The 19,871-nt window shown below is 48.5% G+C and overlaps 1 protein-coding gene across 2 annotated transcripts in view; it reads left to right on the top strand.

Annotated features, from left to right (window-relative positions):
* Nucleotides 1-19,871, top strand: part of CWC22 (CWC22 spliceosome associated protein homolog) — a 141,934-nt gene that overhangs the window by 107,763 nt on the left and 14,300 nt on the right. Inside the window, exons 16-18 of one of the 2 annotated variants that reach the window (XM_073577480.1) lie at nt 2,061-2,188; nt 3,993-4,094; nt 4,187-4,320. In XM_073577480.1, coding sequence (XP_073433581.1) covers nt 2,061-2,188; nt 3,993-4,094; nt 4,187-4,320 — 364 coding nt within the window. Of the gene's footprint in view, nt 1-2,060; nt 2,189-3,992; nt 4,095-4,186; nt 4,351-19,871 lie in introns of both variants that reach the window. The other variant, XM_073577479.1, reaches the window with a different exon arrangement.

Raw genomic sequence — 19,871 nt, 5'->3', positions numbered from 1 at the left:
TTGAATTGCTCGCTGTCTGCGCTGTAGAGCTTTCAGCTTTATTTCACGATTATATTCATTCCGTGTGCACTTAGAAGCCTTTTGTCCCGTGCCACATATTATTATATGGATTCTGGCCGGTGAACAGAAACATATCTGTGTAAGAAGATCAATTATAAAGCTCTCCTGCAGCTAGCCTATATAAAAAGCCTTTTTTTTTTTTTTTTAGAGATCTTTACAGGTATTGTGCGCTTTTCAAGCTGATCTGCGTAGAAGTCAACATTAAAATTGCAAATTCTCACATTTTCGAATATCCCAAATTTTTTATTTTGTACTGCATTACATTTGCATGTAAAATTTTTCATGTAACTGTGAAACATGACTTTAGTGTTTTTTTGTTTGTTTTTTTTTTTTTTTTTTTAAAGGTAATTTGTCACAAGTTTTATGTTTCCCAGTATAAGAGCAGCATAAAAGTAGCGACAGAGGCTCTGATAGCAGTTGCTGGGCTTCTTGCTGTACTTTTTGATAAAATGCTGCTTTATCTGCTGCAGCTCTGTTAGTCTTCTCAGTAATGAGCTCCTTTAATACCGCTTGTGCCATAAGTTGACAGCTTTTTTCCTACACTGCATTCTTAGATAGAAAGTTGTCAATCAATGATGGAGGAAGGGATAGCAGAAACTTAAAAACATGGAGCACTTCATAGCAGATGCTCATCATTGAGAGGACTAGCAGAGCTACAGTAGACAAGGCAGTATTTTTTCACTGGCCAGGGAGTGACACAAGTCATAAACTTTACCCCTACTTGATTCTGCTTTTAGATGAAGCTCCTAAAACTAGGGACCGATGGTCTTTAAGTTAAAAAAGTGTGACACAAACTGTAAAGTTTTGATACCATCTTAGGTAACTCATGATTTTATACGGGAGCCAGGAAAAGTGAGCCTCAAATCCAATACCATGTAACAGAGGTCTTCCTATTTCTAATGAGTCGCTGGTGAATGGAAGTGTGTCCACCCTGCTAAACTGAAGCTGAAGGATGGGTTCCCACCTGAAGGATATTTTATGTTATAACTGCATGTAGCGGGCAGTTATATTCTAGTTTTCTGTTTTTATGCAGATTTGAAAACTGTAGCACATGAGACAAAAGCATGGGAGGCATTAGACAGAAGTACTGGGCTGTGTGACTGTGAATCCAGCAGTGGAGTGCCCGAAAACAGTCAACTGCATCTCCATTTGCCCGCCTCTTATTTCTCCTTTCCTATTCTCTCTCTATAGAGCTTAGTAGGCTTTGTAAGCCGACATCTCACTATGCTTGCAGTCCTTCTTGCTTTGAGCAAGTTCTGTGGACAGGGAATTGGGAAGGCGAAGCGGTGGTTCATATGTGGAGACAAAAGCATTTTTTTTTTTTTTTAATAAAATAAATTAAAGTTTCCTATATTTGCTTGTATTATTTATTTATGCAAAGTTAGTTAAAAAGGCAGTGACCATTTAATACCATGACTAGTGCTACACACATCTATGTGCTGCTGTCTTGATAGACACTGGTCTGCAGCAGATTAGCATTCAGTCTGTACAATCAACATTTTGTTTTTTGTTTTTTTTAGAAGCGCTGTGTATTTTTTTCATCTCCTGATTGAAAACTTATAAGCTGTTATAGTAATTTCTCTGTGCTTTATTTAAGGCAAAGACGAAATCACTGCAGACTAAAGAAATTTTCCTGCTGATGAAAATGATTCTTAAAGGGCTCAAACTGGTTATTAAAAGATGTAATATTCCACTCTTATGATGTCCAAGTTATCCCATTACAATACCGTCCCCTGCAGAGCTGTGATTTCTCATTCTTTTTGACACTCCGGACATGAACTGCATCCGCCGGTGTGTCAAGATGAAACCAGGAAGAAGAGACCCATAGTGATGAGGGGGATTAGGGCTTTTTTAACTGGTCAGAACCCTTTTACATTTTTTTTCCTTGTTCCATCTCTTTTAAATGCACACGTTACAACTATAATGTGATTTTTTTTTTTTTTTTTTTTTAAACCGTTTTATATAGATAAATATTTATTTTAGAACTTTTTGTATCGTAGGTTCTTGAGTGCATAAATCTTAGCGAAGAAACCACAACATCATCCAGTAGAATATTTGTGAAAATATTCTTCCAGGAACTGTGTGAATATATGGGGCTCCCAAAGCTCAACGCCAGACTGAAAGATGTGTAAGTATTTCTATCTCGCCTGCCTTTTCACCCAGTTGCACATTTCTTTCATTGAATTTGAAATAAATGAAAGCTATCACAATGAAAATTGATTGGTAAAAGGCAACTCATGGTTTTATAGATCTTTTAAAACATTTTTTTACAAATTTGCATGTAAGATTTTCAAACCAAAAAGAGGCTAAAATGAGAAACCCCATTGAGTAGATATTTACTCAATGGCTAAATGGGGTTTCCCATGTTAGCCACTTTTATAGATATTTCCAACATTAGAAAAAGAAAATCATTATGCAATTCAAACATGCTGATCCTTTCATACTATATACAGTGCTGTGCAAATTAATTGGGGCAAAGCATTTTTTAAGTAAAATCGTAAATTGGTTACCAGTCAGTGATTCAAACCAGTTTTAACTGCTTTGAACAGGTGTGAGTGCCTGTTCAAAGCAGTTAAAACTGGTTTGAATCACTCACTGGTAACCAACTTACGATTTTACTAAATGCTTTATCCCAATTAATTTGCACAGCACTATAGGTACCTACTCCCATATATCTTGTCAAAGAGGGAAGTCAAGCAACAGATATAGATTGTATACTTCCACAAATAGCTTATAAGTCACGAAAGTCTGCAGTCACACTATATGACTGCAGACTTGTGAATCCTCACAGCATGCTCCGTGCTCGATGTCGGGACTCTCCAGTGCCCAGAGTGGGCAGTCTCACTCAGTTCAAGAGAATTGTGCAACGCCGGCCACGTCTAGTCAGAATTTGGCCAGAAATATGCATATCGCATACTTGCAGCCCCATGACTGCCTGCTCTCACCACCGGCACTGGAATGTCCTGACAGTGTGCGCTATGAGGATTCACAACTCTGCCATCACATTGAATGACTGCAGACTTTCATGCCAAACCTGGAAAACTGCATAACAATAAAACTAGAGTATATATAATTTATTTTACTTTTTTCTTTACCTTTCACATTGATGGTCATTGGGTGGTCACTCACCTCTCTGGCCACCCTTCTCCTTGCTGCTTGATGTCCGATCTTCTTCCGTTTGCCGTCATGTGCCGCATCTATGGCCTCAGTGGCATGTTGTAAGGTCATATTGTCACAATTTGCGCCACAACTTTCAAAGCCTGGATGCTGCCGGAAATGCTGGTGTATAGGGAAGAGGCCAGAGATGTGGCTTGTGGCTTCAGAAACAGGAAAGACTAACACTTCTTGCATCTCGCCATCCAGTCCTCTTCATTCTGGAGGTGCGTGTTACATCTGTTATCTTCACTATAGGGTAGTACTTCCGGCCGCATCCAGATCTCAGAGGTCACTGCATTTTGAATTACGTCAGTGACTCGACAAGTGTGTTTTGTTTTTTTTTTCTTCCCTGTTCCATTATGCATACAAATTTCGAACAAGCCTACCAAATCTAGTTAGTAACCCAAGGGCTTACTGTATATAGCTGGCCATAAAAATTTGCAATTTTTTTTTTTTTTCAAATTTTCCTTAAAGGGGTTGTCCACTACTTCTGACAACCTCTTTTCAATCCTTGTGTTTGCCCCAAGTAAAATAATAACACTTTTTATACTCACCTCTGATGCTGGTGCCATCTCTCCTGGGGCTCACGTAACATTGTCACGTGAGCCTTGCGGCCAAGCAGCACTGGCTTCACTCTCCTCGCCTTCAGGCAAATCACATACATGCAGAGGAAGTGAGCTCTGCTGCTCTCACCTCCTCTGGATGTATGTGGTACATTTACCAAGTACATTTACATGTGATATGTTTTACTAATTCTTTACTGTTTGTTTATCCAGGACTCTCCTACCTTTCTTTCAAGGATTACTACCTATGGACAACCCAAAAAATACTCGGTTTGCTATCAACTTTTTTACCTCGATTGGCCTTGGAGGATTAACGTAAGTTCAAATTTGACCTCCTTTGTGAATCACCTAAGAAATAATCTGTTTTTATTCTTTTCACAAATGTTTTATTTTATCTGGAAACACAGGGATGAGCTACGCGAGCATCTGAAGAATGCACCAAAAATGATCATGACCCAGAAGCAGAACGTGGAATCGTCAGACTCCTCATCTTTAGAGTCTTCATCCTCCTCTTCAGAGTCTGACTCCAGCTCTAGTGATGGTGAATCCTCCAGCTCCAGTAGTGACTCAGGTTCCTACTTTTTGTTTTTCCTCCATTGGTTGTCACTAGAGTTGAGCGACTTTGGTCGAATCGGGTTTCATGAAACCCAAATGAGACAAAATTTGAGTTGGATGAAACTGGTCCGACTAGTGCAAAAAAAAAAGTCGGAGTTTCGTCCGAAACCCGACCCCAATGCAAGTCAATGGGAAATAAAATTCGGCATTGAGCGGATGACGTTCATCCACTCAATGCCGACTTTTATTCCCCATTGACTTGCATTGGGGTCGGGTTTCGAACGAAACTCCGACTTTTTTTTTGCACTAGTCTGACCAGTTTCATCCAACTCAAATTTTGTTTCTCGTTCGCCTTATTGGGGGACACAGAGACCTTGGGTGTATGCTGCTGCCACTAGGAGGCTGACACTATGCACAAAAAAAGATAGCTCCTCCTCCGCAGTGTACACCCCACCGACCGGCAGAGAATTCCTCAGTTTAGCTTAGTGTCTGTAGGAGGTGGACACGGGTCTTTTATTAGACCCATATCTACCTCGTCGTGCGTCGTTCCTTTTCAGGTTCTACGGAGGGATACAGAGTGAAAAGTCACATCTGTACTCCCACATGGAGTCTGCAAGTACGGCGTGTACTGCCACCCCGTATCCTTGCAGTTCTCCGCGGCAGGACCAACCAGACGGACGCCGACACCAAGACGTGCCAGCGACTCCAGGGGTCCTTGTCGCCAGTCTCCCTCCCACTCGCCTACCAGAGCCTGTCGGTTGGATGAGACGCAAGACTTCTTCAGACAGGTAACGGATCGTGGATAGGTGAGTATGAGGCCCCGGCTTCATATTTATTTACCTGCTGCCCATTCCCGACGGTCACCTCTTCAATGGTCACAGGGGTAGGCGCTGCGGTCGCTCGCAGTCGCCACAAGGCTATAGGCAGCTCAATCTTGCTGGGCATCCCCCCCTTTCCTCCCCCCCCTTCTGGGTACAGGGAGCACAGGGTTTTTTCCCATTGGGAGCGACTTGCGACTGCGGCGTCCCACTTTTTCGGACCTCCGCGCCGACCCCCTGCTGACAGGCGGCCGCCGCAACTAATTTAGGCCCCGGCTTCAGTTCGGGCCTACCGCTGCGTCGCGGCCACGCCCCCCGCCCCTTTCTTCTAAGCGGGCTTCTCTCCCGCTCTTCCCAGGCCCTCCCACCGCCTGTCCTTCACCTGCCCAGCCTGCTATTGGCTAGAGGGCGGTGAATTTTAACCCTGCGAGGTGCTCCGCCCTCCCTCCTCTCCTAAGGCGCGCTTTTTCTCAGGACGGCGCCATTTTCCCAGCCTGTTAGCCGGGCACCAGCTCCTCACTGGACAGCATCTTTTCCAGCTGTTTTTTTCAGGAGGTCTGTCGGCCGGATTTCGCTCTGACCTGCATCCATTGACAGGTCGCAGAGCATCGCTTCTGGGGACACCGGACCGTGAGTAGCTCTGCACTACAGACTGACCCTTCTCCGCCCTCTGTCCCCCAACCTTCCGGCATTACCTCAGCTTTTCACTATGTCTAAGTCTGATCGTACCCGCTCTACCGCCCCCCCCTGCACTTTAGTCAAGTACTTTGCATGTTCTTCGTGCAATCGCAAACTTCCCTCAGGCCAGTCCACTCCCCTCTGCCTGGATTGTAGCAATCCAATTCAGCCTGACGCCGTCCAGGAGCCATCTGCGGCCCCATGTGAGAGTGAGCCCCCCATGCCTGGCTGGGCCTCCTCGCTATCTCAATCAGTGGCATACCTCACCAGGGTGTCTCAGTCCCTGGTGGCCGTTCTTGATAAGTTGCCCCTGGACTCTTCAGCAGGGCCAAGCAGGTCCCAAATTGTTCCATCTGAATCAGCCAGCGGTAGTCGCAAAAGACCCAGGCAAGATTCTCAGCCGGAATCCTCTCCTAGTCCCATCTCACCGCATAGCCCTTCTCACCAGTCTCCCTCTCGGGCCTCCTCTCCCGAGTCAGGGGAAGCGCTTTCGGACAGGTCATCTGAGGGGATTTTAGAGCTGCATTCAGACCAGGATGCAAGCATGAAGGTCACAGTGCAGGACCTCATTGCTGCGATCCATCATACCTTCGATATTGCTGACTCCCCTGCGAAATCCTCAGATCAGGAGGTTTCGTTCAGACGGGCAGAAACTCCCTCCAGGGTTTTTCCTTTCCATTCCCAGTTTGGGAAAATTTTTACCAAGGAAAGAGAGGATCCGACCAGACGCTTTCAAAGAGGAAAACGTCTCGGCATACTCTACCCATTTGCTAAGGAGCTCACGGACAACTGGTCGGCCTCTCCCTCGGTCGATCCGCCCGTGTCCAGGCTATCCAATAACACGGTTCTCCCGCTTTCAGGCGTGGCGTCCCTAAAGGATTCTAATGACAGGATTATAGAATCCCTGGCGAAGTCTGCCTTTGAAGCGGCTTCAGCGGCGGTGTGTCCAATCTTTGCTTCATCCTCGACAGCAAAGACCATAGCCACGTGGGCAGACGACCTTCGGCAGGGCATCTTAGATAAGGCGCAACCGGAGCATTTGGCCAATCTCGCCAATCAGATCTCCCAGGCTGGGGACTATCTTCTCTCCGCTTCCTTGGATGCTGCATCCTGTGCAGTTCAGGCGTCAAGCAACGTTATTGCAATTCGACGTACACTTTGGCTAAAGGCATGGCAAGCGGACTTGTCTTCTAAAAAGTCCCTCACTAACCTGCCTTTTCAGGGGGTGCGCCTCTTTGGGTCCCAATTGGACCAGATTATTAAGGACGCCACCGGAGGCACGAGTTCACTCCTCCCTCAGTCCAAGCCTCGCAGACCCCCACTAAGGCGTCAGTTTCGACCCTTTCGGACTTTCCGCCATTTCAATACGGCGGACAACTCCTCCAGCCAACAGAGACCGCAGGCTCGCCAGGAGAGAAGGAAAGTTTCCTTCAGACCCACTCCTTCCTGGCGACCCCACTCCTCCCAGGGCAGACCGTCCAGATCTAGATCTGGACGGTCTACTTCAGCATGACTATCATCGGGCACGCGAAGGGCCTTTCCAATTAGGAGGTCGACTTCTTTCCTTCAGGGACGTTTGGCTGGCCGCCGTGGAGGACGCCTGGGTCAGGGAGGTCGTATCCTCAGGATACAAGATAGAGTTCGTCTCTCTCCCACGGGATCGTTTCTTCGAATCCCGGCCTCCAAAGGATCCAGCCTTGATCCCGGGGTTCTCTACAGCTATCGCCGCTCTCCTCAGTTCCGGGGTGATTGTGCCCGTTCCCGAATCGGAGCGCTTCACGGGGTTCTACTCGAACCTGTTTGTAGTGCCGAAAAAAGACGGCGCAGTTCGACCCATCTTGGATCTCAAGCTGCTCAACAAGAGGGTCCGCCTTCGCCACTTCCGCATGGAGTCGCTTCGCTCGGTCATCGCCTCCATGGAGGAGCAGGAATTCATGTGCTCAAAAGACATGTTCCAATTTTCTCCGGACATCAGAAGTTCCTGCGCTTTGCGATTCGACAGCACCACTACCAGTTTGTCGCACTGCCCTTCGGTCTTGCCACCGCTCCCAGAGTCTTCACGAAGATCATGGCTGCGTTGATGGCTTTGTTGAGGGTCAGAGGCCTCGTTCTTTTCCCGTACCTAGACGATATTCTGATCAAGGCTCCCTCATTCCAACAGGCTCACCAAAGTTTGTCAATCGTCCTGGACACTCTTTCCAATTTCGGGTGGATCGTCAACAGGAAAAAGTCCTGTCTGATTCCTACCCAACGCCTGGTCTCTCTAGGTCTTCTGTTCGACACTCGTCGGTCAAGGGTCTTTCTCCCACAAGAAAAGATTCTCTCTCTGCAGCAGGAAGTACGATCGCTGCAGACCTCGCGATTCCCATCCCTCCGTACAGCCATGAGGGTCCTGGGAAAGATGGTCGCGGCGATAGAGGCAGTTCCCTTTGCCCAATTTCACGCCAGGCCTCTCCAGCAGGCCATTCTGTCGAAATGGAACAGGTCGCCTCGGTCCCTGGATCGCCCTGTCCATCTTTCTTACCGGATCAAGCGGTCTCTCAACTGGTGGTTGTCGTCACCTCTCATTCTATCGGGTCGTTCCTTCCTTCCCATTCACTGGCAGATAGTAACCACAGATGCCAGTCTCCTCGGTTGGGGTGCTGTGTTCCGCAACCACACTGTTCAGGGTCGATGGTCGGATCGGGAATCAGCGCTACCGATCAACGTTCTGGAGATTCGAGCGATCCATCTTGCTCTGGTCCACTGGGAAAGGCTCCTCAAGGGACTGCCGGTTCGGATTCAGACAGACAACGCCACAGCGGTGGCATATGTCAACCGCCAAGGGGGAACACGGAGTGTTTCAGCCCTGGCGGAGGTGTCCAAGATTCTTCGTTGGGCGGAGATTTCTGTCCCGACAATTTCCGCGGTTCACATTCCCGGCGTAGACAACTGGGCCGCCGATTTTCTCAGCCGCGAGGGTCTCGCGGCGGGAGAATGGTCCCTACATCCGGAAGTGTTTCATCTGCTCTGCCTTCGGTGGGGAACCCCGGATGTAGACCTCATGGCGTCTCGCCTCAACAGGAAAGTCCCACAATTCGTGTCCAGGTCTCGGGACCCTCTGGCAGTGGGCGCCGACGCCCTGGCCGTTCCTTGGTCCCAGTTCGAACTTCCCTACCTGTTCCCTCCTCTGCCTCTTCTTCCCAAGCTGTTGAAGATGATCAAGGCAGAAGGACTTCCGGTCATTCTCATCGCCCCGAATTGGCCCAGAAGGTCTTGGTTCGCGGACATTGTCAACCTTCTCGCGGACGCCCCCTGGAAGCTTCCAGACAGAACAGATCTGCTGTCTCAGGGTCCGATTTGCCACCCCAATTCTCGGCCGCTCAATTTAACGGCGTGGCTGTTGAGACCGAGATTCTGAAACGAGCAGGATTTTCCGACCACGTAATTCAGACCATGATCCGAGCCAGAAAGCCATCATCTTCCAAGATTTACTACCGTACTTGGAAGGCCTATTTCACTTGGTGTGAGACCAATGATGTCGCGCCCATGTCCTTTTCGCTCCCTTCAGTCCTAGCGTTTCTTCAGGCAGGATTGGATGCGAGGCTTGCCCTCAGTTCCCTGAAGGGTCAAGTTTCGGCGCTGTCCATTCTGTTTCAGAAAACGTTGGCTTCCCGTCCTCAGGTTAAGACCTTTCTTCAGGGCGTGGCTCACACGGTCCCGCCGTACCGGGCGCCCGTGGATCCATGGGATCTTAATCTGGTTCTTGAGGTTCTGCAAGGTCCGCCCTTTGAACCCCTCAGGGATATTTCCCTTTCTCTCCTTTCTTGGAAGGTAGCCTTTCTGGTGGCCATCACCTTCGTCCGGCGCGTGTCGGAATTGGCAGCTCTTTCGTGCCGCTCTCCCTTTCTGGTTCTCCACCAGGATAAGGTAGTTCTGCGGCCTCCGCCCTCGTTCCTTCCGAAGGTAGTGTCCTCGTTTCACCTCAACGAGGATATCGTGCTCCAGTCCATTTGTCCGAATCCAACTCATCCCCGAGAGCGGTCCTTGAACAAGCTGGACCTGGTTAGGGCGGTAAGAGTCTATCTGTCTAGGACGACTTCCTTGCGAAAGACAGAGTCTCTTTTCATTATCCCTGATGGAGCGCGGAAAGGTCACCCGGCGTCAAAAGCCACCATTGCTCGCTGGATCAGATCGGCTATCCTGGAAGCCTACCGTGTTAAGCGTCGCGGAGCTCCTCCGGGTATCAGGGCCCACTCTACTCGAGCAGTGGGTGCCTCCTGGGCGGTGCGCCACAGAGCTTCCGCACTGCAGCTTTGCAAAGCTGCAACATGGTCATCGGTTCACACGTTTGTGAAATTCTACAGAGTCCACACCTACGCTTCGGCGGACGCCAGCCTAGGTAGACGGATTCTGCAGGCCGCGGTGGTGAGTCCGCTGGCCTGATGGAAGCTTGTTTCCCACCCCAGGGACTGCTTTGGGACGTCCCAAGGTCTCTGTGTCCCCCAATAAGGCGAACGAGAAAACAGGATTTTTGGGTTGCTTACCGTAAAATCTGTTTCTCGGAGCCTTCATTGGGGGACACAGCACCCTCCCATGTTTTACAGCTCCTGTTATTACTTTGGTTGAATGGTTACAGTTGAGTTGTTTATGTTGTCAACCTATTCTGTTACTTCTCCTACTGCTTTCTCACTAACTGAGGAATTCTCTGCCGGTCGGTGGGGTGTACACTGCGGAGGAGGAGCTATCTTTTTTTGTGCATAGTGGCAGCCTCCTAGTGGCAGCAGCATACACCCAAGGTCTCTGTGTCCCCCAATGAAGGCTCCGAGAAACAGATTTTACGGTAAGCAACCCAAAAATCCTGTTTTTGTTCGGGTTCCACGAAACCCGATCCGACCAAAGTCGCTCAACTCTAGTTGTCACCTTTTTGCCTGGGATGCCGGGACCCTGTAAAGCATAATAGACCTTTAGCGAAGCATATTGGTTATATAATCTAATGTATTCTATCTGCACACACCAAAGACATTTTGAACATTAACCTGCAGAAAGCAGTAAAACGTCAAACTCGATCAGATGAAATATGTCTTCTAGAATTATTACTGAATATCTGCTGAGTTCTAAAATATAGTGGATTTTTAGAACATTTATTTATGAGGATAGAAGAAATAGACCAAAATAAAGTGTTTTTGTAGTTCATGCTGACCCTTCTGTAAGCCCTCAATACCCATGTCGAATGATGGTTTAGTCAGCAGCAATTTTTTGTGGCTCTCACATACATATGAGCGCTCACTCTGCTGAGCAAACCTGTGTCCTTTATGGGAGAGACACTCCCGAAATAAAACATGCTGAATCCTTAACTCCCCTGACAGTAAATTGTCCGGGGCTTCCATACACATTAATTTGTCTGCTTAACTAAATAGACCACACGATAATACCGAACTTTGTAATTTATTTTATCAGAGAAATCTGCTTTTTTCTCTTCCTGGACTGATCTTTCACTCTTAATTTATGGGTAAAATCTGTTTTCAGTAAAGAGATGGCAGTTGGAGCTTGTAGAATTCTATGTATGGAGAAGCTGGGGGCCGACGCACACATTCTGCTGCAAGTTCTCCTGAAACAACATTTACAGATCTCTATAGAAATCTGTTAGCACCAATTGTCATCTATATCAGTAATGAAAAATCTGTATTCACTGAAGACATCCTTTATTTGTGAATTGAACATTTTGAGAATGGATGATCAGTCCAGGAGGAGAAAGATGCAGATTGATGTGATAAGATACATTACAACGTTTCTTATTTTCACATGTATTATATTGACTTCTGAAAAAATATATACCGGTATATATTTACCAGGATTGTGGATTCAAATGAGAAAAAGTTAAGTGGAACCTGTGTCATCATGTGGATAAGTAGACGAGAAGGAAGAATACTGAGACTGTTTGATGATTTGACAGATTACGATTTGGCTGCCAGCAATAATTTGCTGCCACTATCCTAGTGCAGCTACTGCTGCCCGTCAGTCATGTTATATCCAGATTTATCCTTTAACAACTCACAAGGCTGCAAAACTGTCAACATTCCGGAATGTATCTGGACCATTGAAATCAATAAATACTTTATCAAAAAAACAATTTATATGAAAAGTCATTTTGGAAATGAATATTTAGACATCTACAAATCTGGATATCAGTGGTTGCTCAGAATTTAGAGCTGCAATCTGCTGGCTCCGTGTCGGCATGGCGCTTTCTCTACTGATCGGCATCGTGAGAAGTGTGGTCCTTATATCAGATACTGGACAGATATAATAAGATAAGCTATTAGGGTGGCTAAGCTTGATGACTGCTTCCGGTTTGCTTTTTTGCAGCATTTTTTGCTGCCTTTTTATGAACATGTTAAGCTGCGTTTTACAGTACCAGCAAAGCCAATGAAATTTCTGAAATCTCACACACACACATTTTTTTTCCTGACTGATTTGGAAAACTTTTAAAACTTTTGCGTTTTTGCAAACTGCAGCATGTCACTTCTTTCAGCGTTTTTCAGCGTATTTGCAGTGTTTTTTCACCCGTAGGAAACAATGGGTAATTGCAGAAACGCTGCATTTTTGGTGCAAAAACCTAAGGAAGTTAAATCAAGCTATTATTTATTTATTTATTTTTGGTGGTGGGGGCGGGGGGGGGCACTAAACTTTATCAAAAGGCACAAGAGACAACAAAAATGCAGCCATAAAAATGCAGAAAAAAATTAGCAAAACTTTCTTTTTGTAATTGTTTTTTTTTTTTTCTGCAGGCAAAACTATTTGTGACCGTAGCCTAATGCTAGCTGTTAGGTCTCCTTCACACATCTGTGTTTCCAGTACTTGCATCCTTTTTTTTTTTTTTTTTTTTCACGTGTACCACATATACCCTTTATAACCTATGTTGCTATGTACATGTCTGTGATTTTACACGGACCGTGTAACTGTGCAAAATTATAAGGAGATGTGCGTTTTTTAACGGAAGCACGGATGACAAGGGCCAATACAAGTCTCCGTGAGGAAGAACACACAGCACATGGATGTCATCCGTGATTAACATTGCAAAGTATAAGAAGCGTTGTAATTTATTTTTTTTTTATTCATACCGGAAAAACACTGATGGTAAAAATGGACACGCGGATGACACTCTGATGGAAACACTGATGGCACAGGTTCAGTTTTTTCATGTACGTGTTTTATATGGATGTGTGAAGGAGGCCTAAATCAGGACCAATACACGATGAGCAATGCAACTTACTAAAATGGTATGCAATTATGTAGATGATGTTGGTCCATAAAATGGTCATTAAAAAAATAAATGCATTCCTCAAAATTTGTTGCCAACACATCAACTTTTGTTTTTACAGCCCAGGAAGGCTGATGGGAGTTTGTGTTTGCATGCACGATCATCAGCAGCATATAAATGATTAACAGCAGCGATCAGAGCTCATCGTCTCCGAGCTGCTGGTACATATTATAGACAAATTACAGCCAGCGTATACCGTGTGCAGAGCGAGGTTCACTCGTGAAACCCCTACACACATGCTGATGCGCATGCACATCATTTTGCGCCATGGTGTTAAAGTTAGCGTAGAAATTACTAACTTTACATAAAAGCCTCCAACAATGTCTTGTCTGTTATAATGCATCACTGAACGTTTTAGTTTATCTTTATGTGACAACTTGCTTTCTAAGTTCTTCTTATTTAGACTATTTGTTTCAAACTGAAGCGTCTCTTTAAGTCAGAAAAACAAAGATGAGATGAGCAATTTCCCCCAAGTAGCATTGTTTATTCCTACCGCTATGACTTATCTATTAGGTCCATGCCGTGATAACTTTCCTTGGAGTTCAGTTTCAGCTCATTAAGCTGAGTGAAATAATTAGTTGCTCAAGTAATGTTCTTGCACAAATTGTGTGCATTAAGTTAAAATATGGCAGGATCTGAGCAACTTGGTTTTCTGTGCTCCGCGCAACATCTGTGCATTGTGCGCGGTTTTCCTGAATGTGCTGGGATATCTTAGTCTGGTTCTTCTCACCTTTTCTCTATGCCCTTTTCCATCTACATTCAGAGCTTCGTCTTTGGGGTCTGAGCTCCAATATGCATGGGTGAGGGTCTTGAGATGGATACTTTCCGGGTGAGGGTCTTGAGATTGGATACTTTCCGGGTGAGGGTCTTGAGATTGGATACTTTCCGGGTGAGGGTCTTCAGATTGGATACTTTCTGGGTGAGGGTCTTGAGATTGGATACTTTCCGGGTGAGGGTCTTCAGATTGGATACTTTCTGGGTGAGGGTCTTGAGATTGGGTACTTTCATTTAGGCAAATGATTGGCATTAAGTTCCATTCAAAGACTATTGTGATAGTGAAAACAATCTTTTTTGCCATGAATGTCCACGAATCATGGAAGAGGTTTGCTCTCAATGATCTCTCCAATTTGGTTCTCTCTTTATCGGCCAGAGTAAAGAGCTTCTACATAATAGTAGGGGGGCTGCACGGATGGTAAATTACATGGTCATCTACTGCACAGAAAATATATGCCAGGCTTTTGCTTTTCATGAAATAACTGCTGAATGGCAGAATCGCTTCTCTCAAAGGGAATCTGTCACCCCTTTTTTGAGATATCCTATAATGATATCATTCAATTGTGTGTCACATAAGGATTCTCTTAGTACTTTTGCTTCCCCCTGACCCCGCACCTTTCATGCATAAATACCTTGTTTATATTGGTTCAGATGTATGTAAAATGCCGCTCTCCGGTCCGCTGGGCGGGGCTTATTCACCTGCTCCCCCCTCCCTGACTTGCTCTATGCATTTCTTCTTGTGTAGAGCAAGACTTGGAGGGGGGAGCAGGTGAATAAGCCCCGCCCAGCGGACCGGACCGTGGCAGTTTACATAAATCTGAACCGATATAAACAAGGTATTTATGCATGAAAGGTGCGGGGTCAGGGGGAAGCAAAAATACTAAGAGAATCCTTTTGTGACACACAATTGAATGATATCGTTATATGATATCTCAAAAAGGGGGTGACAGATTTCCTTTAAAGGGAATCTGTCAACATAATTTTACCGCTGATAGTAGTGGTAAAGCTTTATAGGCCTTAGAGCAATAATAATACATGTTTTATAGTAATCCTATGTGCCAACTCTGAGAAATCAAGCTTCGAAGCCTCAAGCAGTTTAGCCTGGAAGTGCATTGTGGGCGTGTCTGTGTCCTTCTAGACATTGGCACACCCATTCCTAATGCACTTCCAGGCAAATTTACATGTGGCTTCAAAGCTTGATTTCTCAGCACTGGTACATCAGCTCTCTACAAAACAGGAATAATTTCTCGTTCGCCTTATTGGGGGACACAGAGACCATGGGTGTATGCTGCTGCCACTAGGAGGCTGACACTATGCACAAAAAAAGGTTAGCTCCTCCTCCGCAGTGTACACCCCACCGACCGGCAGGAAGTTCCTCAGTTTAGCTTAGTGTCAGTAGGAGGTGGACACGGGTCTTTTATTAGACCCCTATCTACCTCGTCGTGCGTCGTTCCTTTACAGGTTTCGGAGGGATACGGAGTGAACAGTCACATCCGTACTCCCACAAAGAGACTATGAGTACGGCGTGTACTGCCACCCCGTATCCTCATAGGTCTCCGCGGCAGGACCAGGAGCCTCGCACAGGTGCGTGCCAGCTATACGGACGGTCCTTGCCCCCCGCCTCCCACCATCTCGCCTACCAGAGCCTGACGGTTGGACGAGGCGTGGATTCCATAAAGACGACAGACAGCGTGGGATTCTCAGGCACTCCCAGCCTGGGTGAGTATGCGGTCTAGCGGTCCCCCGGCGTTTTCATCCTAAGGCGGTCGCCAGGGGACCACGGTAGGGCCTGCGCGCCCGCTTCTCCCCACGGTCGCCGCATCCATGAAGGCCCCTTTTCTTTCGGGCCTTGTTCTGCGCCCCCCCCCCCTGTTTCTTCTTCATCCCGGCAGGGGTATACAGGGGTCGGGCTGTGGGAAGCAGGGACGTGGCCCGGTGTTGCAGCGCGTCTTCCGCGCCGACCCCCTGCTGACAGGCGGCCGGCGCTATTAATTTAGGCCCCGGCTTCATCTCGGGCCTACCGCTGCGTCGCGGCCACGCCCCCTGCCCCTTTCTTCTAAGCGGGCTTCTCTCCTGCCCGTCCTAGGCCTTCCCAGCCCCCTTGCCTCACACCAGCCTGCTATTGGACAGCGGGCGGTGCTAAGGGGATCTCTGCGGCGAGCTCCGCCCTTCTTCTCCCTCTGGCAGCGCGCCCTTTCCCTGGTGGTCGCCATCTTCTCAGCCTGCCAGCCGGACCTCATTCCCTGCCGGATTTCGGTCGCTGGGCCTTTTTTTTTCAGCCGGATTGGCCTGGCCTCATCCTGCAGCCAGATCAGAGAGCGTCGCCCTTGGGGACACCGGACCGTGAGTAGCTCTGCACCTGCAGACTGACACCCTTCTCTGCCTTCTGTCCCCCAACCGTCCGGCACTGCCTCTCTTTTCACTATGTCCAACGCTAAGTCTGATTGTACCCGCTCTGCGTCCAGCCCGACGCCGCTCAGGAGCCATCCATAGCCCCAGGGGCGAGTGAGCCCCCCATGCCGGGTTGGGCCTCCTCTCAATCACAGTCAGTGGCAGACCTCATCAAGGTGTCTCAGTCCCTATTAGCCGTTCTGGACAAGTTGCCCTTGGGAGCTTCGGCGGGACCCAGCACGTCTCAGGACGTCCCATCTGAGCCAGCCAGCGGCAGTCGCAAGAGGCCCAGGCAGGACCTCCAGGCGGAGTCCTCCCCTCGTCCTACCTCACCCCATAGTCCCCAGCAGTCTCCCTCTCGGGCCTCCTCCCCCGAGTCAGGCGAAGCGCTTTCGGAATCGGAAGGGGTCTTAGAGCTGGATTCGGACCAGGATGCGAACATGAAGGTTACGGTGCAAAACCTCATTGCCGCGATTCACCATACCTTTGACATCGCTGACGCCCCTGCGAAATCCTCAGATCAGGAGGTTTCGTCCAGACGGGCGGAAACACCATCCAGGGTGTTTCCCTTCCATTCTGAGTTTGGAAAGATTTTTACAAAGGAGAGAGAAGATCCGACCAGACGCTTACAAAGAGGAAAGCGTCTCGGCATGCTGTACCCGTTTGCTAAAGAGCTCACGGACAACTGGGCCGCTTCTCCCTCGGTGGACCCTCCCGTGTCCAGACTTTCTAATAATACGGTCCTTCCGCTGTCAGGTGTGGCGTCGCTAAAAGATTCTAATGATAGGATCATAGAATCTCTAGCAAAATCTGCCTTCGAAGCGGCATCCGCAGCGGTATGTCCAGTCTTTGTTTCTTCTTGGGCAGCAAAGGCCATATCCACTTGGGCAGATGACCTTCGGCAGGGCATTCTGGATAAGGCACGACCAGAGCATTTGGCCGATCTCGCCAATCAGATTTCCCATGCGGGGGATTATCTGCTTTCTGCCTCCTTGGATGCCGCATCTTGCGCAGTTCAGGCGTCAAGTAACATCGTGGCAATCCGACGTACAATTTGGCTCAAGGCCTGGCAGGCGGACTTGTCCTCTAAAAAGTCTCTGACCAATCTGCCTTTTCAGGGAGTGCGTCTCTTCGGATCACAATTGGATCAGATTATTAAGGACGCTACCGGAGGTACGAGTTCTCTTCTCCCCTCCAAGCCTCGCAGACCTCCTCCAAGGCGTCAGTTTCGTCCCTGTCGGACTTTCCGCCGTTTCAATACGGCGGAAAACCCTTCCAACCAGCAAAGGCCACAGGCACGTCAGGAAAGAAAGAAGGTTTCCTTCAGGCCCACTCCGTCCTGGCGGTCCCACTCTTCCCAGGGAAGACCGTCCAGATCTAGATCTGGACGGTCTACGTCCGCATGACTACCATCGGTCTCCCGTGGGTCCCTTCCAATTGGGAGGTCGACTTCTCTTCTTCAGCGACGTCTGGCTCGCCTCAGTAGAGGACGCTTGGGTCAGAGAGGTTGTATCAACAGGATACAAAATAGAGTTCATTTCTCTTCCACGGGATCGTTTCTTACAATCCCGTCCGCCGAGGGATCCGGCCTTGGTCCCGGGGTTCGGTTCGGCCATCGCGTCTCTTCTCAGTTCCGGGGTGATTGTGCCCGTTCCCGAATCGGAACGCTTCACAGGGTTTTATTCAAACCTGTTTGTGGTGCCGAAAAAGGACGGGACAGTTCGACCCATCTTGGATCTCAAGTTACTCAACAAGAGAGTTCGCCTTCGCCACTCCGGATGGAGTCAGTTCGCTCGGTAATTGCTTCCATGGAGGAGCAGGAATTCATGGGTTCCATAGACATCCAAGATGCCTATCTACATGTGCCCATATTTCCCGGACATCAGAAGTTCCTGCGGTTTGCGATTCTTCACGAACATTACCAGTTCGTCGCGCTTCCTTTCGGGCTCGCCACCGCTCCCAGAGTCTTCACGAAAATTATGGCGGCGTTGATGGCCTTGTTGAGGATCAGAGGTCTCGTTCTTTTTCCGTACCTCGACGATATCCTGATCAAGGCCCCCTCCTTTCAACAGGCCCGCCTAAGTGTGGCGATCGTTCTAGACACCCTGTCCAGTTTTGGGTGGATCGTCAACCGGGAAAAGTCCTGTCTGGTCCCTACTCAACGCCTTGTGTTTCTGGGCCTTCTGTTCGACACTCGTCGGTCAAGGGTATTTCTCCCACAAGACAAGATTCTTTCCCTGCAGCAGGGCGTGCGATCATTACAGATCACACGATTTCCATCCCTCAGGTCAGCCATGAGGGTCCTGGGGAAGATGGTGGCGGCGATAGAGGCAGTTCCCTTTGCCCAATTTCACGCCAGGCCACTCCAGCAGGCCATTTTGTCCAGGTGGAACAGGTCGGCTCTGTCTCTGGATCGTCCGGTTCGCCTTTCCTGCCGGATCAGGCGGTCTCTCAACTGGTGGTTGACGTCTCCCCTCATTCTCTTGGGGCGGTCTTTTCCCGTTCACTGGCAGATTGTCACTACGGACGCCAGCCTCATCGGCTGGGGTGCAGTGTTCCGCAATCACACTGTTCAGGGTCGATGGTCGACTCAGGAATCAGCTCTGCAGATCAATGTCCTAGAGATACGGGCGATCCATCTAGCTCTCATCCACTGGGAAAGGCGCCTCAAGGGCCTGCCTGTCAGGATTCAGACAGACAATGCCACAGCGGTGGCGTATATCAACCGCCAAGGGGGGACACGGAGTGTCTCAGCCCTGGCGGAAGTGTCCAGAATTCTTCAATGGGCAGAGACCTTTGTTCCAACGATTTCCGCGGTTCACATTCCCGGCGTGGACAACTGGGCCGCCGATTTCCTCAGCCGCGAGGGTCTCGCGGCAGGGTAATGGTCCCTACATCCGGAGGTGTTTCATCTGCTCTGCCGTCAGTGGGGAACCCCGGATGTAGACCTCATGGCATCTCGCCTCAACAGGAAAGTCCCACAATTCGTGTCCAGGTCTCGGGACCCTCTGGCAGTGGGCGCCGACGCTCTGGCCGTCCCTTGGTCACAGTTCGTGCTCCCCTACCTGTTCCCTCCTCTGCCTCTTCTTCCCAAGTTGTTGAAGAAAATCAAAGCAGAGGGGATTCCAGTCATCCTCATCGCCCCGAATTGGCCCAGAAGGTCTTGATTCGCAGACATTGTCAACCTTCTCGCGGACGCCCCCTGGAAGCTTCCCGACGGGCAGATCTGCTGTCTCAAGGCCCGATTTGCCACCCCAATTCTCGGTCTCTCAATTTAACGGCGTGGCTGTTGAGACCGAGGTTTTGAGACGGGCAGGATTCTCTGATCGGGTAATTCATACCATGATCCGCGCCAGAAAGCCTTCTTCTTCGAAGATCTATTACCGTACTTGGAAAGCCTATTTCTCCTGGTGTGAGGCCAATGACATCGCCCCCTTGGTTTTTTCGCTCCCTTCTATTCTGGCGTTTCTTCAGGCAGGGCTGGATGCGGGGCTTGCTCTCAGTTCCTTGAAGGGTCAAGTTTCGGCACTGTCCATTTTATTTCAGAAAACGCTGGCCTCCCGGCCCCAGGTCAAA

Source organism: Dendrobates tinctorius, unplaced genomic scaffold (assembly GCF_039654945.1).
Source record: "Dendrobates tinctorius isolate UK_male_01 unplaced genomic scaffold, ASM3965494v1 ptg000056l, whole genome shotgun sequence".
NCBI classification, from domain to species: domain Eukaryota; kingdom Metazoa; phylum Chordata; class Amphibia; order Anura; family Dendrobatidae; genus Dendrobates; species Dendrobates tinctorius.
Note: the sequence above shows the minus strand (reverse complement) of the source record. Positions and strands in the feature narration are given on the sequence as shown.